We start from the raw sequence: 26704 nt of genomic DNA, 5'->3' as shown, positions 1-26704 counted from the left end.
CACCAGCATGATACACATGCAGCAGCATGATACACATGCACCTGACATGATACACATGCACTTGACATGATACACATGCACCTGACATGATACACATGCACTTGACATGATACATATGCACCAGCATGATACACACGCACCTGACATGATACACACGCACCTGACATGATATACACGCACCAGCATGATACACATGTACCAGCAAGATACATATGCACTTGACATGATACACATGCACCGGCATGATACACACGCACCTGACATGATACATATGCACTGGATATGATACACATGCCCTTGACATGATACACATGCACCTGACATGATACACATGCACTTGACATGATACATATGCACCAGCATGATACACACGCACCTGACATGATACACATGCACCTGACATGATACACACGCACCTGACATGATACACACGCACAGCATGATACACATACACACCTGACATGATACACATGCACCTGACATGATATACACGTACCAGCATGATACACATGCACCTGACATGATACACATGCACCTGACATGATACACATGCACCTGACATGATACACATGCACTTGACATGATACACATGCACTTGACATGATACACATGCAGCAGCATGATACACACGCACCTGACATGATACACACGCACCTGACATGATACACACGCACCTGACATGATATACACGCACCAGCATGATACACATGTACCAGCAAGATACACATGCACTTGACATGATACACATGCACATGACATGATACACATGCACTTGACATGATACACATGCACCAGCATGATACACATGCACCTGACATGATACACATGCACCTGACATGATACACATGCACCTGACATGATACACATGCACCTGACATGATACATATGCACCAGCATGATACACACGCACCTGACATGATACACACGCACCTGACATGATATGATACACACGCACCTGACATGATACACACGCACCTGACATGATACACACACACCTGACATGATATACACGCACCAGCATGATACACATGTACCAGCAAGATACACATGCACTTGACATGATACACATGCACCTGACATGATACACATGCACTTGACATGATACACATGCAACAGCATGATACACATGCAGCAGCATGATACACATGCCGCAGCATGATACACATGCACCTGACATGATACACATGCACCTGACATGATACACATGCACCTGACATGATACACATGCACTTGACATGATACATATGCACCAGCAAGATACACACGCACCTGACATGATACACAAACACCTGACATGATACACATGCACCAGCATGATACACACGCACTTGTCATGATACACACGCACCTGACATGATACACACGCACCAGCATGATACACATTCACCTGACATGATACACATGCACTTGACATGATACATATGCACCAGCATGATACACACGCACCTGACATGATACACACGCACCAGCATGATACACACGCACCTGACATGATACACACGCACCTGACATGATATACACGCACCAGCATGATACACATGCACCTGACATGATACACATGCACCTGACATGATACACATGCACTTGACATGATACACATGCACCAGCATGATACACATGCACTTGACATGATACACATGCACCGGCATGATACACATACACCGGCATTATACACATGCACCGGCATGATACACATGCACGTGACATGATACACATGCGCCTGACATGATACACATGCGCCTGACATGATACACATGCACTTGACATGATACACATGCACCCGACATGATACACATGCACCTGACATGATACACATGCACTTGACATGATACACATGCACCTGATATGATACATATGCACCAGCATGATACGCACCTGACATGATACACACGCACCTGACATGATATACACGCACCAGCATGATACACATGCACCTGACATGATACACACGCACCTGACATGATACACATGCACCAGCATGATACACATGCACCAGCATGATACACATGAACTGGCATGATACACATACACCGGCATGATATACATGCACCGGCATGATACACATGCACCTGACATGATTCACATGCACCAGCATGATACACATGCACCTGACATGATACACATGCACCAGCATGATACACATACACCAGCATGATAATACACATGCACCTGACATGCAGACACATATACATACACATGCACACAGTTCTGTGAACCATGACTAAAGGTGACAACTTTTGCCATGCTAGTTGTATCAAATTCTCAGAATGTGGTAAAACTAAACTATCTAATCAGGGGACGTAGAGACGCTGTTTGCCATTGCTGGATTAAGAACTCTCTTGTTACAGAAATGACCAATGAGTACTTTAAACAATATTATGTCAAATACTGATAATAGTTAGAAGAACAAACTATTTTAAGTTCTTTCTAGTAGTTTAGAAATACCACTCATAGAGTTGAAATGAAGTAAAAATCCACTCTATATTTTTAGTAAACTGTGTAAAGCACTAAACCTATGTTTTTTTTTTTTTTTACATATGTGCGGTATAATAATGTATGGTCTATAAATGCTCCTCTAATTTGACCCAGTTAATAAGCTTTGAGTATATAATATATCCAAACATTATGTGAAATGGCAATTAATTAGCTTCAATCACAAAAACATATAAAGTTTTGTGCAGTGACACCAGACACAGTAAATTCTTATTCTTTATTCTAACTTCAAAACATAAAGTGCTTGTAAAAAGTTCCATCATGTTTCTTTCTTCATATTAACACTCTTAGAATGAACAAAATACTTAGCCAGGTAGTGGTGGCGCACGCCTTTAATCCCAGCACTCGGGAGGCAGAGGCAGGCGGATCTCTGTGAGTTCGAGACCAGCCTGGTCTACAGAGTGAGTTCCAGGACATGAAGAGCTACATAGAAAAACCCTGTCTCGAAAAAATAAGAACAAAAGAAAAAAAGAACAAAATACCAGTAATGTTTTCTGGAAAGTTACTTTAGAAATTAAATGCCACTGCCTGGGCTTTCCATCAACAGACAAGTCAGAAACTCCAGAGAACTGCAGGCATTGGAGTCAGTTCAAGAAAAGAGGTCCAGGTAGGAGCGGCAGTTCCCACAAGCAGTGCTGGGTGTGTTTCCAGTGACTAGGGTACTTATAGGCTGTGAAGAGACAAACAGGTTGTATGTTCTCCTCAAAAGTGACCGGAAAACCATGCACTCAGAAAGCTATTCACTGTGTGTTCCCATGGCTGTGAGAGGGGAAAGGGGGCCACCCTGCCTTTGCTTCTACCACCCGTTTGCTAGCTCACTGCATTTGGACAGTGTGCCTGGAAGACTGTTCCCGATTCTGTGACTGTTTTGAGTTCACTAGCCCCATCATACTCATTACTGTTCTGGGAGAAAACCCTTAAAACTCTGAGGGAAAGAGGAGTCGAGTAGAAACAAGGAAAACAAAGAAAACCTCTGCTAAGCCAGGCTACCTATACATGGGACCAGAGAATGGGATGGAAGGTATATTTTTGCGATCCTTTGTGTGTCAATCTGAGGCCAGCTGCATAGCTCCCATGCTTTAAAATGTTTCAAGACAGGGTCTCATACTGAGGCTTGCCTGGAGCTTGCTTTGTAGCCCAGGCTGGCTTTGAACTCACGATCCTCCTGCTTCAGCCTCTCAAGTTCTCAGATTAGCAATGAGTATGACCAGGCTTGGTTTGCAATGTTATCCACATGGTTATTCAATCCATTAAATGTAGAGATGGACAGACACACTCAAAATACAATTATTTAACCATTACAAACACACAGAAATATGTATAAGAATAGATATTTGGCCACAGATACCAAGATTAAAGGATATAAGTAGTATAACTGAGAAGTGAAAACAAACATAGGTGAAAGAATTGAAGAACAGATATGGGATAGGAGGGAGATGAGAAGGAGAGATTTGAGTGTGGCGGGGTGTGAATAGGTGAGGTGGAGAACAAAAGAACAGGAAAGAGGTGCTCCGACTGGACTGCTGGGTTTCTCTTTGCTCAAGGCTTCAGTTATTCTCTGTGTTGTATGTGGGCTGTGCTCCAGCAAGGATTAACCTACTTGCCTCTGGTGGTCTCTTGACTCCCTGTGTGTAAAGCACCACCTGCATAACCTCCCCTTTCCCTTCCTCTCTGGAATTGGGCTCCTGGCTCCATTTTTTTCTGGGTTATTCCATGTGTCCTCAAATATGTGCCTGGTAGCATCAGTCCTCATAAAATGTGACTTCAAGTATTAACATAGAAATCCTTAAACTTACATGTGAGCTTACACTTTTTAATATTTCACCACAGAGCAGGCAACATGGGCAGATATAGAAAGGTCAACATCAAAAGGCAATATTTGACAAAGAAACTATTTCACCACTCAAAATGAATCAGCCTTCGAGTGAAGAAGGAAGCCATGATCTGGTGTTGGTGTTTCTTAAGGCACTTAAAATAGACATTTCAAAATTACAGCAGTATAAAATCCAACAATTTAGCATCTACTCTCTTGAAATAATGACCCAATTAAGACCTACCACTCATATACACAAAAAAGAAAGGAAGCCCAGAAATAAGAATAAGGGCTTCAGAATAACTTATTAATACCTGTTCCTCAAAAGGAGTTAGAAAACAAAGCTGGTAACAGTTCTACAGAGTAAAAACACATGCAGACATTTCTGAACCATAAAAGAAGCAAGGATAGTGATTGTAGACCCAGTTGAACCTTTACACTGGAGTGAGTCTCCAAGTGAGGGTTCTTTTCTTCAAAAGTAGTGAGATTATCAGCAAAGTTCTCTCTTCTTGGGAGGGATGGAGAGTGGTCAGGTGTTAACATTTCAGTTCCATGCACAATCAACCAACACAGGGACCAGATGCTGAAAGGATTCCAGCAGCCAGAACCCACAGCCCTCACTGCATGGCACAGAGGCTGTGTGGCAGAAACTCCTGCACGTAGGTAGCAGCTGCCTTGGAGAGGTAGGTCATTGTGCCAAATCTGCCACTGGGTGCGCTGTCATACAGAAGAGTACAGATGCCAGATGCAGGATCCTTTGCCAACATGACGTCATCTGCGCCAAGGGTTTTCTATTTGGTTTTAAAAGATGGGAAAACAGTGGGAAGAAAAGGTTACCAATCCTACCAAGCCAAACTCTGATGAATACACCTCAGAGCTTCCTTCCCATTGCCTATTCTTTGGCTGTATAAGCAGAGGGGGCTTAGGGTTATGAAGGATGGATATGAATTTCTACACATGGCATTTGCCACTAGACTCTAAATTATTTTAATTACTACTTAGAATTTTCTATTATAAAGCACTTTTGAAAATTAAATATCAATAATTGATTAAATGATTTATGTCTGTTAATAACAGAAATAATGTTAACACTTGGAGATAACCCAGTAGAACTACACCGGGACTTCCACCTTCTAGTACTGCTGATTTTGGCTTGTATTCCTCCATATAGTATTTGGTTCTATTTCTTTCTAAACCACCTGAATTCACAAACACTGTAGACATTCTAAATCTCAAGTCTATGTCTAAAATGGTTTATATTTTCTCATATGTGGCCTGATAACATCCCAGAACACTTAAAACTAGGACTGTTTAGAAAATTTTGGATACTTTTGTCTTCTTTCACAGTGGGTAAGAGAAGGAAACATTTGTTGTATGTTCTGGGTATCATGTAGCCCAATCTTGTCTTGAACTCACTATGTAGCTGAGGCTGGCCTTGAACTGCCAATCCTCCTGCCTGCAACTCCCAGATGCTGTGACTGCAGTGTGCATCACATTAGGCAGCCTACCTGTTCTTGAAGGAACAAGTCATTGGCAATGTGTACTATTTTTTCCACAGCAATGATGCTTCCGATGCTATGAATTTCAATATCTGCCAGCATGGTAAGGACAAGGATAGCTTCAACCAGAAGCTGGCGGTACTCTGGTTGAGGTACACGATTCAGGACAGACTCCACATGGACAGAGAATTTAATCTCGCCTGGGGTCATCTGTGATAGAAAAAGTGAAAATCAATTTCTAGAAAACCTTTTCTTTGAAAAGCAGTAAAAAGTCCGGTAACTGCAGCCCTTTAATGAAATGGTGTAAATTGGCACAATCTGGTAATGTATAACAAGAGTCATAAAAGTATCAATGCCAAAAAAAAGTATCAATGCCCTCTAACCCAGAATATCATTTATGGGAGTTTGTCCTAAGGAAATAATCCAGAGAAGAAAAAGCTCCATGTGTACTAATGTTTATGGTAGCATCAGTCACACATGTGAAACTTGACATAACCTAAACATGGCAATAAATACATAAATTATGACATACTATAGTAACTTCATGAGGCTTTATGAAGCTATTTATGACACTAAATCTATGACCCAGAGAGAAAGCACTGAAGTCAAACTTGAAATGATATATGTGTGTGTGTGTGTGTGTGTGTGTGTGTGTGTGTGTGTGTGTATATAATGAGTAGAATTATGTGAAGTAGCTACAGACTGTTAGAATAAAACGGACCTTAAGAAATGCAGTTATGGGGCTGGAGAGATGACTCAGTGGTTAAGAGAGCACTGATTGCTCTTCCAGAGAGCCTGAGTTCAATTCCATCAACCATTTCAGGTGGCTTACAACTCCATCTGACTTCCACAGGGACCAGGCATGCATGTGGTGCACATACCTACATGCAGGCAAAACCCTCATGCACATTTTAAAAATTTAAAAAATTTTAACTGCAGTTATTTTGGGGTAAAGTAGATGGAGAAATGCTTTTTGGTAAAATTGTATTGTTTATATTCTATAGAAGCAAGTATATTTGGAGTCTAAAGACAGGTTAAAAACTTGTATCAGGAGCAAATGACTTTGCATATCTTGGAAATCTCTAAGCTTGTTTCCTTATCTATAAACTTTCTGAGAAAGACATTCTCTTCTTAGGTGTCTTACAAAATTGAACTGAAAAATCAAATTAAATAATGTGAAAGTTCTTTGAAGACTCCTAAAGGTATTAGGTTTACATTTTTACAATTAATATTTCAACACTGTTTAAATGCACAGAATACACCTGTTTACGCAGGCAGTGTGGCGTTCTTTATTACACAAACGGCTTGTATGCAACAGTAGAGGTCTAAGACATTACACTAGCATTCAGTCCTGGCACATCCAGCTGATACTGGCACCACCACCAGTTTTTGAGAATTTTATATTTTCTAAACTTACTAGTCCTAGCTTGTTAGTACAAAATACCAAAACATCTGATAACCAGTGTCTGTGTTTCATGGCAATGTCTTCCAACCATGATTATTTATCAGTGTTAGTCTATAGATTAAAAAATTACAAATGCTCAAGTTTCCTCTCTGGAAACTCTAATTCACTAAGTTGGGAAAGAAAGTTACTCTAATACAGAGGTTCTCAACCTGTGGGTAGTGACCTTGGGGAGGGCTCTGTTGTGGAATATTACTTTAACTATGTGAAGGTGTGTTATATTTGTTTATGCTGCATTTAACAGTGTAAAGATGTATTGCTTTGCCTGCCCAAGGCATCTGATTGGTCTAATAAAAAGCTGAACAGTCAATAGCTAGGCAGAAGAGAGACAGACAGGACTGGCAGGCAGAGAGAATAAGTAGGAGGAGAGATCTAGGCTGGAGAGGGAGAGAGAGGAGGAAGAGAAAGGAGGAAAGAGAGAGAGGGAGGAGGGAGTGGGAGGACGGGGACGGAGGAGGGAAGAAGGAGAGGGAGAGGGAGATGGAGAAGGGAGAGGGAGGAGGGAGTGGGAGGACGGAGACGGAGGAGGAAAGAAGGAGAGGGAGGATGGAGACGGGAGAGGGAGGAGGGAGTGGGAGGACGGAGATGGAGGAGGAAAGAAGAGGGAGAGGGAGGATAGAGGAGGGAGAGGAAAGTAGGGAAAGAATGAGAATTATGGAGAAAGAGAGGGAGACATCAGGGCCACCCAGTCAGACACCACCAGCCAGCCAGATGCAGAAGCATGGAAAGTAGGGCATACAGAATGAAAGAAAGGTAAAAAGCCCTGAGGCAAAACACAGATGAAGAGAAACAGGTTATTACAAGAGCTAGTGGGACAAGCATAAACTAAGGCTTTAGCATTCATACTTAATAATAAGTCTCCATGCCATGACTTGGGGGCTGGCAGTCCAAGAAAGTCTACTACAGGGGTCACATAACAGATATTTACATTATAATTCATAACTAACAAAATAACAATTATGAAATAGCAACAAAAATGATTTTATGGTTGGGGGTCACCACAACATGAGGAACTGTATTAAAGGGTGGTAGCATTAGGAAGGTTGAGAACCACTGCTCTAAAATATGATTAGATGTCAATATCAGCACAGGTCTACAAGTATCCTATTGGAGAAAGGTTGGGGTGAAATAGATGAGACAATATAGGAAGCCATTCATTCTTATGTTTGTAGCCTTTTTGCCTTCTCCAACTTCCAGTCTCACGTAGAAAAAACTTAGTCATTGCAAAAAGCTATTCTTATTAATAAAACAAATAATTATCCATGTTTATGGTGTGTATGTGTCTGTTATATACATGTATGTAGGTGGGTAAATGTGGAAGCCAGAAGCTGAAATGAGATGCTTTTCTTAATTGTTTTCCATCTTTTTTTTGAGGCAGGGTCTCTCACTGAACCTGGAGTATTCCATTTCAGCTAGACTAACTGGCCAGCAAGCACCTGCAATGCACCTGTCACTACATCTGAGTTGGCATTACAGGCTTGCACAGCCATGCCCATTTTTATTTTACATGGGTGCTGGGGATGCAAACTCAAGTCCTCATGCTCGCTCAGCAAAACTAGAACCATATTATTATTGTCTAATATTCCCATTCCATTTTTACCTCCTTCATGCATTTTATAGTCAATTGACTGCAGCATGAGTAGTAAAAACCCAGAAACAGATACTGGGATTCAAGCTGAAGATCAGAAAAGCAAAGCAGCCAGCCACTAGAGAGATCTTACCTCTACCAAGGCTCAGACAAAGGGGTGATCCTGCAGTGCTCTAGACCACAATGCTCAGACTCCACTGAGTTCCTGTGTCTTCCCCTTTATATTCCTCTCTCTGCCCAGCCATATTGCTCCTTTCTCCACCCCCTTAGTGCTGGGATTAAAAGTGTGTGATCCCAAATGCTGTGTGAGCTCTGTTTCTCTTTTAGATAGATTCAATCTCATATAGCCCAGGGTGACCTTGACACAGAGATCCCTGTGTCTATCTCCCAAGTCCTGGGATTAAAAGTGTGCGCCACTACTGCCTGGCCTGTATGGCTCACTAGTATGACTGCTTTGCCCTCTGATCTTCAGGCAAGCTTTATTTATTAAAACACAAATAATATACCACTATAATTGATTCATAAAAGGATAAGTCTGTTTCTTTGACAACTAACTGATATATTTAGTTTCAATAATATAAATTCAATAAATATCAATTTCATAATTGATAACTGAAATATTTCAGACAGGCGAGCTTTCCATCATGTATATGTAAAGGACAGAATCTTACCTCCCTTGTGGTTGAAGAAGGAAGAACAAAACCTTCCACAGAAAGTCCATGACACTGCAAGGTAGAAAAACATGTTATGACCAGAGATGAAGTAAGAGCTGGGAGGCAAGAAGGAGAGACTTCATATTAATAAGGTTATGATTTGAGCAACCACAGGCCAGCTGGAGGTCCTGTAGTCCATGTGCCCAAGAACGGGTTCATGATTTCTAAGTGCCAAGATTTAGGATGGGACTACCATAGTTCATCCTCTTCTTAGGGTAGTGGAGTGGGCAGGGTCAATCTTTCTGGGATAGACTAGACACCAGATTCAGAGACCACCTAGAAGAGTATCATGCAGGTCCCAGAGTCATTACCAGGAGGCCTTCAAGGCCTGGCAAGATGACTTGACAGATAAAAAGTCCTTGCCAACAGCCAAGCAAGTCCAATAAAAAGAGATTACTCCCATAGTCCCAAGCAAGGGAGGAAAGGGAGAACCTACTCCACAAAGTTGTACTCTGACCTTCACATGTATGCTATGGTATGTGCTTCCTACCATAGTGTGCGTACGCACATGCACGATCATGTACACACACACACACACACACACACACACACACTTTTAAAAAAGCAGATAGGCCTTCAAGAGACTGAGGCTGCCGGGCATGACTCACAGTAGATATTAATGTACGTGAGCCATTTCTACTTGTTGTAGTTGAGTCCCTTCTTAATGCTCTTATCCTGTCCTATTCTTCTGCCACTTTTTAACATTTTAAATACATATTTACTGTTTATTACTTATTATAAGTAATATAAGTTTCACAAGAACAGAAATTATTGGCTATTTAGACTTTTCTCATAGGAACACCTACAACAGAGTCTGGAATTCAGTAGGTGCTCAATAAATGCTATTATCATCATTATTATAATTTGAGACGTGGTTACAAGTCACCTAATCTGTCTCAAATTCACTATGTGGCTGAGGTTGACCTTGAACACTGAAGTCCTGCCTTCATTTCCCTAGTGCCTTCAAGTACGTGTGTGAAGCACCATACCTGAATCAACAGATGCATTCAAATTCTTTACTCTATTAATCACATACTTTAAATTCCAAAAATGCCGAAACACTATATAAAGCAACCACATATGAGTGACAGGTTTATTGGCTCTTTTGGACAATTACATGCAATATTCCATACTCAAGTAATCTCTGTACAGACAATTAGTAGCTTTGAAACATGTTAGAATTATTGTAACATTCATGCCTGGAAAGGCATGTGTTCTATCTCTTACTTTAAGACCCTAAGTCTGGGGGGCTGGAGAGAGTGGTTAAGAGCACTGACTGCTCTTCCAGAGGACCTGAGTTCAATTCCCAGCAACCACGTGATGGCTCACAACCATCCATAATGAGATCTAGTGCCCTCTTCTGGCCTGCAGGCATACATGTAGACAGAACACTGTATACTAAATAAATAAATAAACTTAAAAAAAAAGACCCTAAGTCTGGGTTTTGATTTTGGTAAAATAAATAAATGAATGAATGAATGAGTATGGTAGTTCACAACTGTAATCCCAGCAGTCAGAAGGTAAAGGCAGGGCATCTGTTCAAGGTCATCCTTGGTTACAATGAGACCAGCCTGAGATATATGAGACTCATCTCAGACGAGAAAAACCAATCTGTATTTGTATAAATGAGACCAATCAATGAACTTAATGGTCTTACTGGCCGTCTCCTATCACTACCATAATGACGTGATATGCCCTTACAAGTCGTTTATAAAGTATGCTTTAGAAACAGGAACAAATATTAATCACACCAAGAGTTTTATTTAGGCCTGGAGTGGTGGTGCATGCCAGCAATCCTAGGACTCCAGGAAGCTAAGGTGGGAGGATCTTGAATTGGAGGCCAGCCTGGACAATAACAAAGCCCTGTCTCCAAATAAATAAATCAGAGCTGGAGAGTTGGCTCAAAGGTTAAGAGCACTTACTACTTTTGCAGAAGACTCAAGTTCAGTCTCCAGTACCCACATGATGGCTCACAACCAACTTCCTCTAAGTCTAGTTCCAAAGGACCCAATGACATCTTCTGTCCTCTGTTGGTACCACATATGCACACACACATGAATGCATGTATGTATGTATGTGTGTGTATACACACACATATATAAAATGATTAAATATAAAAAATTAACAATAAAACAAGAGTGTTCTTTAACTGCTAGTATCATTGCAGCTTTTTATTACTTTAGTGGTTTTCATCTAAGAAAAAATATCAGTAAGAGCAACTTCTGCAAACTCCCCATATACTTCACTGTTTTGTTTGTTTGTTGTTTTCCTTGTCGAGACAGGATTTCTCGAAGATCAACTTGCCTCTGCCTCCGGAGTATTGGGACTAAAGGCATGTGCCACCATTCTTGCTTCCACCTACTTTTGGTAGTGACAATGGATATGAACAGCTTAGAGCTGCAAATAACATTTCCACTCTCATAATAACAACAAAGAAAGCGAGCCACAGCATCACATTATTGACTGGCAGCAAATACAGTGCAAAATCTCACAGTGCTCAACTATGACCCCAAACAGAGAGGTTCTGATTTTTAAAACCTTATTCAGAAACAATACCCCCAGGTGATGGTGACTCATACCTTTAATCCCAGCACTCGGGAGGCAGAGACAGGTGAATTTCTGTGAGTTTGAGGCCAGCCTGGTCTACAAGAGGTAGTTCCAGGACAGGTTCTAAAGCTACAGAAAAGCCCTGTCTCAAAAATACCAGAAAGGGGAAAGAAAACAAAAGAAAAAGAAAAAATACTACTGCAACAATAAGAACAATAGAGTAAATTATTAATAATGCCACAGTGATCAATCAATTTTTCCTGTTTTTGTCATGTAATGGTTATGCCACATGTCAGCAAGACAGATTCATGATTTTAAGAGGGGAATAAAGAACAACACTGTGTTACACTCACTTTTTGCAAAATTTTCCATACTTTTTGATAAAATCCGATTGGTACTCTATTTAGTGCTCCATCTAGTCTTTTCCGCCGTAGCCATTGACCTTGACGACTATCTTTAGATGTCTGTTGACCATCCACAGTAAAAAAGGATCCACTACTTGCAGCAATACAGGCTGCAGGTGACTTGGGAGAAGAAAAAAAGTAAATCCAAAGTGATCACTGCCCCTATGTTCAAGTATCATAACAGTTATATTTTAAATTGAAAACCTGCACCCTCTAACATATAGCAAAGAGAATAGTAAATACTCTATAAAACGAGAAAGCCAAAGTAACGATGTGACTACAGCTTGCAGGGTTGTAACATTGTATAAACATTTAAAATTATTTCATTTATTTGTTGAGATTATAGTATAATTACTTCATTCCCCCCTTCCATTTTCTCCTTTCAAAGCCTCCCATATGTCCCTCTTTGCTTCCTTTTCAAATTGGTGGCCTCTTTTTAATTGTCATCATATACATATATGTATTCTAAATATAAAATACAACCTGCTCTAGAACTCTCAACACAGGAACCTAAAATGGCTGAGAGACCCTTAAGGAAATGTTCAACATCCTTAGTCATCAGAGAAATGCAAATCAAAACAACTCTGAGATTCCATCTTACGCCTGTAAGAATTGCCAAGATCAAAAACACTGATGACAACTTATGCTGGAGAGGTTGTGGGGAAAAGGGAACACTTCTGCATTGCTGGTGGGAATGCAAGCTGGTACAGCCCCTTTGGATATCAGTGTGGCAATTTCTCAGAAAATTAGGAAACAACCTTCCTCAAGACCCAATAATACCACTTTTGGGTATATATCCAAAGGATGCTCAATCATGCCACAAGGACATGTGCTCAATTATGTTCACAGCAGCTTTGTTTCTCATAGCCAGAACCAGGAAATAACCTAAATGCCCCTCGACTGAAGAATGGATAAGGAAAGTGTGCCACATTTACACAATGGAGTACTACACAGCAGAAAAAAATGACAGCTTGAATTTTGCAGGCAAATGGATGGATCTAGAAAACATCATTTTGGGTGAGGTAACTCAGACACAGAAAGACAATTATCACATGTACTCACTCCTAAGTGGTTTTTAAACATAAATAGAAAAAAAAACCCAGCCCACAAATCACAATCCCTTAGAGAACCTAGACAACAATGAGAACCCTAAGAGAGACATACATGGATCTAATCTACATGGGAAGTAGTAAAAGACAAGATCTCCTGAGTAAATTGGGAGCATGGGGACCTTGGAGAGGGTTGCAGGGGAGGGGAGAAGTAAAGGGAGCAGAGAAAAATGCATAGTTCAACAAAATCAATAAAAAATACAACCTATTCAGTCTGTATAAAGTTACTCGAATGTATGTTTTTAGGGCTGACCATTTGATAGTGGATAATTAATTGTTGTGCTCTTCCCTGGGGAAATGTACAATCATTTTATAAAGTACTCTGGTGATTCAGAGTAGCAATGATAAAAATACCAATAATACAGGACATTGTCTGTTTATCGGCTTTAATCTAACTTCTGTCTATGACTTTTAACATAAGTCTCTGTATGCTACTTTTCTATTGCTATGATAAAACACTGTGACCATGGCAACTTATAAAAGTAAGCATTTAATTGGGCTCTGGTTCCAGAGGGTTAAGAGTCCACGATGGACGACAGTGAAGGCACTAAAAGTTCCGAGAGCATTAGAAGGGAGAGAAATTGTGTTTGAAACAAATGGTGCTAAATAAGTGGCCATCCACATGCTAAAGAATGAAGCTGCACGCTTTTGCACACCGTATGCAAATATGAGAGCCCAAAGGAATTGTTTGGGGGAAAAAAGACAAAGAGCCCTGAGACAAATAAAACCACAAAAAGGAAAATCAAAACAAGCAAAAGGCGAGTAAGACAAAATCCCCACACCAAACGAAACATTACATCTACAGAAAAATAAAACACCAAAAACTCAAAACCAAAACATTCATGGAGTACATTTATGTTGCCATGGGGCCTGCCCTTGAGAGTGGTTAAAAATAGAGTGAACAAGGCAGACCAGAACACAGGAATGTTGTTCTGGCAAGTCATTTTTACAGGTCTGGCACTTGGGCTGCAGTGTGGAAATGTGGCCTTTGGGAGGGATTATGTCAACACTGCAGTTTATGTCCAACATCTGCTTTCCTCCTGGGAGTCTGGAGTTTGGGGATATGCTGGACAGAGGCTGTTTTCATGACCAGTCCCAAACAAAGAGCCTGGGTTCTGCGCTGGGTCTTTAGCTATTCTGCTCACAGCACTGCACTTACGCTGTGACAGGGCACTGGAGGGATTGTAATGCATCCTCTATGGCTCTGCTGTGGGAGCGCTCTAGAATCTTGTGTGGTTTTCCATGGGCTTCACCCAGTGTACCTTTTCTTTTGCTGATTTTGTTTATCCTTTTGATGTACTAATCATACCTTTATGATTATGTGATTAATTCTGTGACTCCTAGTAAATTACTGAGGCTGGAGATGGTCTTAGGGAGTTCCCCCTCCTAATACAATCATAGCCCCAAATGTAAGGGCTAAAGCTATTTTAATAAAATTGTTAAAATATAGTGTATAGTCCAAAACAGCATTAAATTTTTGTGGCATTGATTTAGACAACAATTTCTTAGATGTGAATGACATAAGAAAAAATAGAAAATGGAAGTTAAAACAGAAGACTTTACTTCTTCAAAGAACATAAATAAAAATGTAAAGGAAATCCACAGAAAGAGAAAATATATGCAAATCACATATTCTATAAGGATGCTGTATTTAGAATATAAAAAGAATCCTTGTAACCCCAAAATGTAAAAAGCCCAATTTAAAATGGTTAAGGAATCAGGGAAATGCAAATTAAAACTACTTTGACATTCTGAGTCACTGGCTAATTGACTATCATTAAGAAAACAGAGTCTGATGATGGTGGTGGCGCACACCTTCAATCCTAGCACTGGAGAGGTAGAGGTAGGTGGATCTCTGTGAGTTCGAGGCTAATCTGGTTTATAAAGTGAGGGCAGCCAGGGATATACAGACAAACCCTGTCTCAAAAAAAAAATGTTCGAACGAATGAATAAATAAATAAATAAATTCTGGCAAGGATCTGGTGGGGGAAGGGGAGCCTTTATTGACTGTAGGTACTTTGGAAATCCTTGTGGCAGCTTCTCAAAAGATGACAAAAGACAACTGCCATTTAACACAGCTATACCATTTCTGAGCATCTAACCAAAGGATTCTACATCCCACCATAAACTTGTACAGTCATGTTTATTGCTAGTCTAGCCACCACAGCAGGGTAACGGGATGAGTGAATAATGAAAATGGAACATACACACAATGGAACTTTACTGCAAAGAAAAATGAATTATGAAAATTTGTAGGAAATATATATGACTTGAAATTATTGAGGTAACCCAAACTCAGAAATACAAATGCTGCATGTCCTCTCTTATATGCGTCTATCCTATCTATCCATTAGTGTTTATATATGTATATATGTGAATGTAAGTACTTTTGTTAGGTATTTTTTTCACAGCGACAGGAAACATAACTATACTCTGACAGAAATGAAAATACACAGTTTTGGTTAATTTTGTGTCAACTCAACACAAGATAGAGTCATTCAGGAAGAAGGAGCCTTAATTAAAAAAATGCTTTCATAAAATTAGGCTATAGGAAAGCCTATAACGCATTTTCTTAATTAGGGATTGAGGGAGGGCCCAGCCCATTGTGGGTGGTGCGAGCCCTGGGCAGGTGGTCCTCAACTATGTAAGAAAGCAGGGTGAACACTCCATGGGAAGAAAGCCAGTAAGCAGTGCTCTTTCTTCCCTGGCCTCTACAGCAGCTTCTGCTTCCAGGTGCCTGCTGTGTTTGAAATCTTGCCCTAACTTCCCTCAAGGAAGGACTGTGATTGAATTGTGATGCAAATTTAAATAATCCTCTCTAAATTGCTTTTGGGCATGGTGTTTTATCACAGCAATAAATACCCTAAGACACATACCTACCTAAAAATCTGTACATAAAGGTTAATAGCAACACTGTGCATAAAACCATTCAGATACCCATCAACTGATGAGCAAACAGATAAAGAGAATGTGGTGTAACAATACAATGATTATCATTCTGCAATAAAAATGAATAAAATAGCAATATTTATAACAATATAAAGAACCCTGAAAAATTATGCTAAATAAAAGAGGAAATTCATTGGTTAAAGTGATTATTTGACAGATTAGATTCAGAAATAAACACAAAATAAAGGATTATAGAAATACTTTCCAAGAAAATAACTTCTCTTTTTAAATTTCCAAATCCATTTATGCTGTCATCATTAACATGAAAATCACAGAGCTGGCAAACTCCTCCTTATTTAATGCTGGGTATTTGCTTAAAGTTACTCAAAATAATATTTTCAATAGATCTCTTCTAAATTTCTTCAGTTTGGGAGAAATTAAATCATAACTTGTTATAATTTAAACCAGACAAATGTAGATGATAAAAGTACCTTATATGTACAAGAAAATGTCATAATCAAATTCATTATTTCATAGCTTATGTTCTAATAAAGTAGAAAAAACAAAAATCAAAAAATTTGTTTAGAAAAGAATCTTCCTAAATTGTGCGCTTCGTCGAGTCATTTCCATTTTGTTCAATGCTATATCTCCAGTGTATGACATAAAGTTGGCATTTAGTTCACATTTACTAAGTAAATTACTTCTTAGAGTAACTTTGAAATTTAAAAGTGCATCAGAACCCCTAAAGAGCGGATTAGAACAGACTGCTGGGGCTTAGCCCAGTCTTTCTAGTTCACTATCACTAGGATACAGACCAAAATTTGGTTTTACTTTCTTTTTTGAAAATTAATTATTTTTAATAAAACAATCTTTTCTCATTTTATATACCAATCCCAGTTCCCACTCTCTCCTCTCCTCCAGCTCTTCCACCTTCCCTCCACGCCGCCCCCCATCCACTCCTCAGAGAGGGTAAGGCTTCCCATGGGAGTCAACAAAGTCTAGCACATCGTTTTGAGACAGGGTTTTTTCAAATACATTACAAACTGATGTTGATGTTGTCTAGTCCACTGTCTGATGCACACTTTCATCAGTTCAAAGGATGAATATATACATAACAAAACTTTTTAATTGATTATTTTTCTGAAATAAAAAAGAGGTTGGAGTTGAACTCCCTTTCCTACCTTATCAGGAAAGAAATAGACTGCTCCCTTTTATATGGAATTGATCTATAGTCATGTTAGTTCAAGATCAATTTGTTTTCAATTATTGATTTTTTAGTTTTAGATTTATTTTATGTGTATGAATCATACCACAGGAGTACCTGAAAGTTAAAGATGGCTGTGAACCACCATGGGGTTCTGAGAATGGAACCCAGGACTTCTGCAAGAGCAACATGTGTTCTTAACCACTGAGCCATTCCTTCAGTCCCTAATTTGTTTTTTTGTATATACTCAAATACTTTCTTATGATCCATATAACAGCATATCAAAGCACTTGTGGATGTAACATGACATAACAAAAGATTAGTTACCAGAAAGGACGGTGACATCAAATCTACACCAGAGGGATGACCACCACTGGTCTATAAAAGAAATTGAGAAAATAAAAAATTTAAAGAGAGAGGCAAGACAATAATTATTTGTTTAAAAAATTATTAATATTATTAAACTACAGACAATTTAAGTAATTATCCAGCATGTTATAAAAGAGCCAATAAAATATGTTTACTTCAAATGCCATGGCAAAGAATAAAATAAGTAAAAACTACCCTGAAATATCTTCACCTATAAATTAAGAGTACTGGGAATTGGCAGAAAAAAAAATACAAAATACCAGATGGGCAGGTAAGGATGAAAAACAATGCTATAAAATAAGAAAGTAATGACAATCTAGTCTCTCTGTCCTCTATATTATCGCCCTAACAATTTGGGCCCCTTTGAAGGCCTATAGGTAGTAAATATGTAGGAGAAAACCCTCAAGTAGCTGGAAAGGTCAAGTTTACCATCATTTTCATCTAGCTGGCATCACGGACTTTTGAGTTCCAGTCACATAAAGAATTTATAATAATACTGGACATCTATAAAAACTATAATATGAGCTGGGTGTGATGTTACATGCCCTTAATTCTAAAACTTTGGAGGCAGAGGTAGGAAGCCAGCCTGGTCTACAGAGTTTATTCCAGGACAGCCAGGCTACATAGAGAGACCTTGTCACAAGAAAACAAAACAAACCCCCAAACTATTGTCACTGTCAACCCAAACTAGGATCACTAACTAATCACATCGATGAAGAACTTTTCAGCACTAAAGCTGACCTTTCCACTCTCAAATAGGAAAAAATTCAGGTAATTAAAATTTCCTGGCAAAAACTGTAACATGAACACTTGTTAAAAACAGAGTAGCTCCTTTTTTCTTTTAAGCTATTTTTGATATTTTTATTTTATGAGTATGAATGTATTTCACATACATGTATGTCTGTGTACCACATGCATACAGTGCCCATAGAGGCCAGAAAAAGGTGCCAGCTTCTCGGAGGCTGGAGTAACAGACTGTAAAATACTATACGGGTGTTGGGAATTGAACCCAGGTTCTCTGGATGAGCAGCCAGTGCTGCTAACTACTGAGCCATCTCTCCAGACCATCTTCTTATTACAATCGTTCCTTGTATAAAATATGAACGCCAGAGGATATTTAAGAAAAGTACTCAAGTTTTCTTCAAAAGTAGGCTTCAAGCACTGGCATATTCTCCTGAATGACTTCAGGGCCCCCTTTTAAAAGAAACAAAATATCTGTTTTGCCTCTTCTATCCAGGATATTTTTAATGTGTAGGCTACTATAATTCCACTTTGAAAGCAGAAGGGGTTTTAAGTCTTTCTTAAGAAGTGCTATTAAGGCCGGGCGGTGGTGGCGCACGCCTTTAATCCCAGCACTCGGGAGGCAGAGGCAGGCGGATCTCTGTGAGTTCGAGACCAGCCTGGTCTACAAGAGCTAGTTCCAGGACAGGCTCCAAAACCACAGAGAAACCCTGTCTCGAAAAAACCAAAAAAAAAAAAAAAAAAGAAGTGCTATTAATAAGTACAGAAATAATCTCTGCAAGTATAGTCTTTAGGTCATAGGCCCTAGGAGAGAACTTACTACCGTCATCCGTCTAAATGGACATAGCATCAGACTACCCCCTAAGTGCTCATGTTCATTCCAAGATTAGTGCAAGAAGCTTCTTTTTACAGTAGGTGGTGGTTAATATAGAGACCCACATCTGGGTCTCATGAAGAGAATAAGAGACTGTGGAGTGCTCAGCCCTGAATGGGACATCTATATTATATATACACTCTCAAGACTCAGGGATCACTGCAGAAGAGAGAGTGGAAAGATTAAAGAACACCGTGGAACAGGGCTTTCCAGAACTGGCACAGCTGTTGCACACATGAACTCATACCATGCATAAAATCAAGTCTGCCAAAATCTAAGCGTGGAAAGGGAGGGGCTCAGAAACTCCACTCTCAGATGGGCTATCGGGAGTTGATGGCTGCTGGGGGAAGAAACATCAGTTCCCTTTATGGATGGGGCCTCTAAAAGGCTGCTCATGCTTCAGTAGACAGCCATACAACCCCCCGCCCCACTAGCAGTACTCAGTAGACTCAATGGGTTTGAAAAACATAGTACATGAAGTTGTGAGAGGAGAGTGGAGGGGCACATGGAGAAGGTGGAAGGGAAGGACTGAGGATCAGACTTGATCAAATGTACTATATGCACGTGCAAAATTCTCAAATGGTAAAAAAGTAGCGCTACTAGAAGGGATTAAATTAGCACCTTCTCAACTTGGACATTTTAAAATACCATGATTTCCCAGAATTTTAAAAGCTATTAGGTATTTCTTTGACTAATGCACTAAGTCATTCAGTGTTTCCTACAGTGAAAGGCCATATCGTTTGGTGACTCCTATTGATTCCTAGTCCTGTGCAGCTGTTCCTCCTCTTCATATGTATGTATCATTTAATGGTTCTCTCCTATAGTAGTTAGAAAGCCTATTTTGTGTTAAAATCTCATAAAACCATCCTGTCATTTATTTTTATGGTGTTTGGGATGAAACCCAGGGCTTTGCACATGTTAACCCTGCCAAAAGAGATTAAAAACAAAGCCTTCATCTAATCTGGTATCCTCTCTAGTACCTTTTTTTTGAGACATTGTTTCTCTGTGTAGCCCAGGCTGTCCTGGAACTCTCTCTTTGTAGGCCAGACTGGCCTTGAACTCAAGAGATTCACCTGCCTCTGCCTCCTGACTACTTGGGGTAAAGACGTGCACCACCTGTAACTAATATATTTTTAAAATTTATGTGTATGCATGTTTTACCTGCATGTACATATTGTAGTATTATGTGTTCCTGATGCCTATAGAGCCAGAAGAGGACACCTGATATTTTGAACTACAGTTAATGACAGGTGTGAGCCACCATGGATGTACTGAGAACTGAACCTGGCAGCAAGTATTCTTACCCACTAAGACATCTTTCTGGCCCCCATTTTTAAAAAGATTTATTTGTGTTTTATGCATATGAGTATTTTGTCTGTATATACATTTGTGTACCATGTGCATGCAGTGGAAGACAGCACCAAAACTCCTGGAACTGGAGTTACAGACTGTTGCGAGCCAGTATGTGGGTGCTAAGAAAGAAAACCAGGTTCTCTGCAAGAGCAACCAGTGCTCCTAATTGCTGATCTATTTCTCCAACTAGCTATTCTTAAAAGCAGGAAGTCTATCACTTTTATAAAGAAAATACATTATAAATTACACATTACTTGTAATAAGGGAACCCAGGGTTTCTTGTTATCTGTTGCCAGCGACAATTCCTCCAAAAATTAAGTCATTTGATCCAGAAAAAGGGGAAAGCTATCTAGAAATAGTAGCTATGAGGGAGATTCCATGGCTTGTTATTACTTGTGGAAAGCTCATAATCATGCATGCTATATGGAATTGAAGGCTGCTTGAAATATGTTTAAAAAGTCTTTGTCGTTTCACCTGACTCTCAGTAGAGACAGACAGTTTACGAAATTCCACCTGAAAATTAAATGGTTCAAGTTACACCGAGGATATGAAACTAAATAAATTAGTGCAACAATGTCTGATTCTAAAAAGGTAAGTAAAGGTCAGTTAATGTTCAAAGATCTCTTGTCGTTTCACCTGACTCTCAGTAGAGACAGACAGTCTACAAAATTCCACCTGAAAAATAAATGGTTCAAGTTACACCGAGGATATGAAACTAAATAAATTATTCTAACAAAGTTTGATTCTAAAATAATGTTTTGGTTTTGATTTTGTTTTTGGACAGCCTCTCCAGGATTCTGGACAGGCCTCCATCTTGCTTTCTAGCTGAGGCTGTCGCACCTTGACCTCTTGCTCCTCCAACTTCTATGCCCTGCATGTGGGGTTATAGGCATGCACCATCACACCCAGCTAAGAATATTATTAATTATGATTACATCAATATTTTTTCAGGTTATATATTACCTGCTTTATCTCACTTTTTAACTGCATGATTCCAGTTCGTTCTGTTTTTGTTGCTCCAACAGCACCGAATCTCATGGATGGAAATAGCAGGACTCACATTTGAATCAATGGGACGAACTGTACAGAATGAGAGATAAAAAAGAACCTGTCTAATTTTCTCTGCCATGTTAAAAAGACTTATATGTGCATCTTTCTTTTGTTTTTAACCTAAAAAATCCTAGTGCAACCTTGCTGTTTCAGTGTAGTTCTTGGACCAGTACCATTAGCACCACAGGTCCCATATCTGGCCTACTAATTCAGAGTCTGCATTTTAGAAATACTTCCTGCCTGAGGAATATTATTTTCTAACTTAAAAATTTTATTTTCATTATTCTTATTTGTGTGTTGTATTTGTGTGTGTGCACGCATGCACATGCATGTATATACATAAATGTATGCCACATATGTGCAGAAGAGGGAGTTGGATTCCGTGGCTGGAGTTAAAGGCAGCTGTGAGCTGCTGTACACAAGTGTTGGGAACTGAACTTGGATCCTCTAGATGAGCAGTAAGTACTTGTAGCCACTGTGCTGTCTCTTCAGCTCCTATACTTTCTAACTTTTGTGGCGAGTGGAGGAACTCCTAAGTGAACGTGTGCTGTTGACACTGGCATGGCAAGTATTTCAATACCTTAGCCCCATGGGTGTGAAGTGTTAAAGCATTCCCCAGGTGAGGTTTAGAGGGACAGAAAAGTCCTCCTTGGTGATCTGAATGTGACTATCGATAGTGTTTGCAGAAAATGTCCACCTTAGTTTTTTTTTTCCCAGATGTTTACAGCCTTAAGACTGTTCCTATGGAGATTTAGCTAGACCCGCCTCCTTGTTCAGTTGTATGCAATAACCACACCTCTCGATTCAACTGTATATAGTAAATATAATGAGCTTTGGGGATGCTGTGGTTTCTCCGTCAGAGTCCAATCCACTGCTTTCGGCTTTTCTGTGTCTGTGTGTCTGTACATATTTGTCTTTTCTTCACTACCTCATCACCCCAGTCAGATATGTCCCTGGTAGCCATGCAAGGACACAACAGACTTCAAAAACAAAACATGCTGAAGTCTGGCCATCCTGTCTTGAAAAAATAACTCAACATTAATGATTAAATATAGGAGATGATAATCCTTTTTTTTTTGTTTTTGGTTTTTTGAGACAGGGTTTCTCTGTGGCTTTGGAGCCTGTCCTGGAACTAGCTCTATAGACCAGGCTGGTCTCGACTCACAGAGATCCGGCTGCCTCTGCCTCCTGAGTGCTGGGATTAAAGGCGTGCACCACCACCGCCCGGTTTATGGCTCAGCCGTTAAAGGCTAGGCTCACAACCAAAAATGATAATCCTTTTTTTTAAAAAAAAAAACTTTGTTAGGTTCTTGTTATCCTTCTTTAAAAGAATAATGCTTCAAAAACCCAAAGTACACACTGGTTTTGATTTAGTACCTACAGCATGTACTAAAGCAAAGCTTGTACCCTCAGTGATATATAAAATTAAAACCTGTTAATAAAAATGTAAAAAGTGCATATGAAGATTAGCTTGTAAAAGACTCTTAGAGATATTAGAATTTAAGGTTGAAAGGATATAGTGGATATGTTGCGACTGCAAACATACACGTACATTATCAGTTTTACTGAATTACTGCCAATTTGAATATAAAAAAGATTAAGAATGGATTTTTAGTTGTCTTCCTGACTTACGATAATGAAAGGTAATTTAATACATAGTTAAAAAGAAACACGAGGGATGGCCCAGCAGGTGCAAGCACTCGCTACAAAGTCTGATGACCTGAGTTCAATTCGTGGGACATACATGGTGGAAGGAGAGAACCGACTCCTGCAAGTTGTCCTCTGGCCTCCATACATGTGCTGTGGCACCCCTCCCCCAATACACACAGACAGACAATAAATAAGCAAGCGCAAATAAAAATTTTAATGAAACATGACAGCTATTAGTTTACTTAGTTGTCATATCATTTAAGGAAAAAGAAGTTACACATATGCTTGTATTTCCAAATCTTTTGTAAAAAGTGTGTGTGTGTGTGTGTGTATGGTATGTTTCTGTGTGTGTGTGTGTGTGTGAGAGAGAGAGAGAGAGAGAGAGAGAGAGAGAGAGAGAGAGCGCGCAAACATGTTGCTCATGGTGTGCATGTGGAGGGCAGAGTAGAACCTTAAGTGTTGGACCCTGACTTCAACCTTGTTTCAGACAGAGCCTCTCCTATTCAATGATACATATGCCAGGCTAGCTGGCCACAAGCTTCTGAGATTCTCCTGTCTCTGCCTCCCATCTCCCCTGGTTAGCTTTGTTTTGTTAATTTAACAGAAACTGGAGTCATCTGAGAGGAGGGAACCTCAATTGAAATAATGCTTTCAACAGCCTGTCTATTGGGCATTTTCCTGATTAGTGATGTAAGAAGGCCCAGGATATTGTGGAAAGGTGGTATAAAGAACTGACTAAGTGAGCCATGAGGAGCAAGTCAGTGAGTATCATTCCTCCATGGCCTCCACTTCAGTTCCTGAAGTGCATGGAAGCCAAATAAACGTATTCTTCTGCAAGTTGCTTTTGGTCATGGTGTTTACCACACTGCTATAGGCAGACTAGGATAAGGGTGAGCTAGGATTACAGACACAAGCTACTGAGCCCAGCTTTTGGAGAAGTGATAGATCCAAACTCAGATCATCAAGTGTGTGTGGCAAGCACTTTACCCATTGAGCCATTTCCCCAGTCCAAAATCTTTTCTTAAATTGAATTTGTCTTTTAGTTTGCAAATCTTGTTCCAAAAGATAGCTTTGCTTTTAAATGTTTTATCCATTTAAGTTTTATTTATTTGGGAGCCAAGATACCCTCTGTTAGAAGGAAAACATCCTAAAATGGAAAATTAAAATGAAGTACCCTGAAGTGTAAATTCAGCGCTTGGGTCTTACCACTTCGTTCCACTCCAAACTCTTTGCCACTGAGGATGTGGTGCAGGAGGTTCTTCATGGCAGAAGGACTCAGATTCATCAGGCCCTCTGTGGCTTCTTCAGCTAATGAACAGAAATGCATGCAGAGGAATTCTAGTTTGCCCACCATATCCTCCTTACTTCCCATTCTCTCCTTGAAACAGGATCTCAATATGCAACCTAGGGTAATTTTTTTTTCCTCAAGACATAGTTTCTCTGTATGTCATAGTTCTCTGTATATCCTAGCTGTCCTGGAACTCACTTTCTAGACCAGGTGACCTTGAACTCACAGAGATCTTCCTGCCTCCGTCTCCTAAGTGCTGGGAATAAAGGTGTGCTCCACCACTGCCTGGCCCAACTGAGGCTAGTATTAAACTTGTCATCCTCCTGCCTCAGTCTATAACGTGATAGAATTGCAGGCACATGTGACCACACTTGGTCTCTCACTTGGATGTGCCCTTTCCTCTCCTCTTAGATGGGGATTAGACCCTCTATTTCCTTTAATAGGATTTCTAAGTCACTCACTTTAGAAGATGCAGTTACAGAATAAATTTCTAACAACATAAATTGGCTATTCATACAGCACCACATTTTAATTATTTAAGAACTGACTACCTAGATTTTAGATTAGGTTGCCCACTAATTTCTTCTTCATCATATTACAACATTTCTGGGAAACGCCATACAGTTTTTATATGAGGGTGAGAAGAATGAAGGCTATCAAGAGGAATGGAAGACATTCAGAGAAAAGCAATGAATGTATATGCACACACAGTTAAACTGAAAATTTCTCAGTGTATATGGTTAAAAGAGAACAGAGGTGAGTTGGTGAATTTACTAAGAATACTGAAAATAACTTGAATGTGTTCTTCAACATTATTCATTTACAAGGAGCATACTACATATGGGTCATTATTTTAAGCAATGTAAGTACAAGCAGGTATAATACATAGTACCTAACTTTGAGAGGCTGACTATTAATTTTGGAGGGATAGAACAACATGTAAACTAGAGAAACAATAAAAACAACAAAATATTGTATATACAGGTTAACTGAGAAATATAACCAGTGATTGTTTGGAATTCAGAGAAGACACCAATCTGCAAGAATAGAAATTGATAAAATTTTTGGCCTCAAACTCAAGAGATCTGCCTGCCTCTATTTCCCAAGTGTTGTGAATAAAGGCATACGCCACCACCACCCAACCCTCCTCTGTTTTTTTTTTCTTTTCTTTCTTTATGTTTTTTTGTTTGTTTATTTGAGATAGGTTTCTCTGTGGTCCTGGAACTTGCTCTGTAGACCAGGTAAGCCTTGAACTCACAGATATCCATCTACCTCTGCCTCCTGAGTGCTGGGATTAAAGGTGTGTACCAACACTATCTCACTTCTTTTAAACTCAATTACATGGTCTTCAAGCATGAACTTAATAATTGGCAAAGGTTATGTAGCACTATCAAGGTTAGATAAACCTGTTTGACAAGTCTGTTGTATAACTTCCTTGGCCCCCAATTATTTTTCTAACTAAAATTGTTATCTTGGCAAATCTATAAATAATTTTCAAGTCTTGTTTGTTGTGGAGTATTTGTTTGCACTGTGAAGATATGTCTTTGCCAAGGTGCCTCATGATTATTTTAATAAAGAGCTGAATGGCTAATAGCTAGGCAGGAAGAGGTTAGGCAGGACTTCCAGTGACAGGACTCTGGAAAGAATAAAGGCAGAGT

General features: G+C 39.6%; 1 protein-coding gene across 1 annotated transcript in view; it reads right to left on the bottom strand.

Moving 5' to 3' along the window:
- Nucleotides 1-3735: 3735 nt before the first annotated feature.
- Nucleotides 3736-26704, bottom strand: part of LOC121442853 (phosphorylase b kinase regulatory subunit alpha, skeletal muscle isoform-like) — a 139479-nt gene continuing 116510 nt past the window's right edge. The window contains 9 exon segments of the mRNA XM_041644506.1: nucleotides 3736-5097; nucleotides 5815-6015; nucleotides 9527-9580; nucleotides 12469-12639; nucleotides 18049-18099; nucleotides 21533-21571; nucleotides 22022-22087; nucleotides 22089-22138; nucleotides 24965-25066. Coding sequence (XP_041500440.1) covers nucleotides 4924-5097; nucleotides 5815-6015; nucleotides 9527-9580; nucleotides 12469-12639; nucleotides 18049-18099; nucleotides 21533-21571; nucleotides 22022-22087; nucleotides 22089-22138; nucleotides 24965-25066 — 908 coding nt within the window. The 3' untranslated portion in view covers nucleotides 3736-4923.

Source organism: Microtus oregoni, unplaced genomic scaffold (genome assembly GCF_018167655.1).
Source record: "Microtus oregoni isolate MIOR12 unplaced genomic scaffold, Mior012 000097F_ref0000449, whole genome shotgun sequence".
NCBI lineage: Eukaryota > Metazoa > Chordata > Mammalia > Rodentia > Cricetidae > Microtus > Microtus oregoni.
Note: the sequence above shows the minus strand (reverse complement) of the source record. Positions and strands in the feature narration are given on the sequence as shown.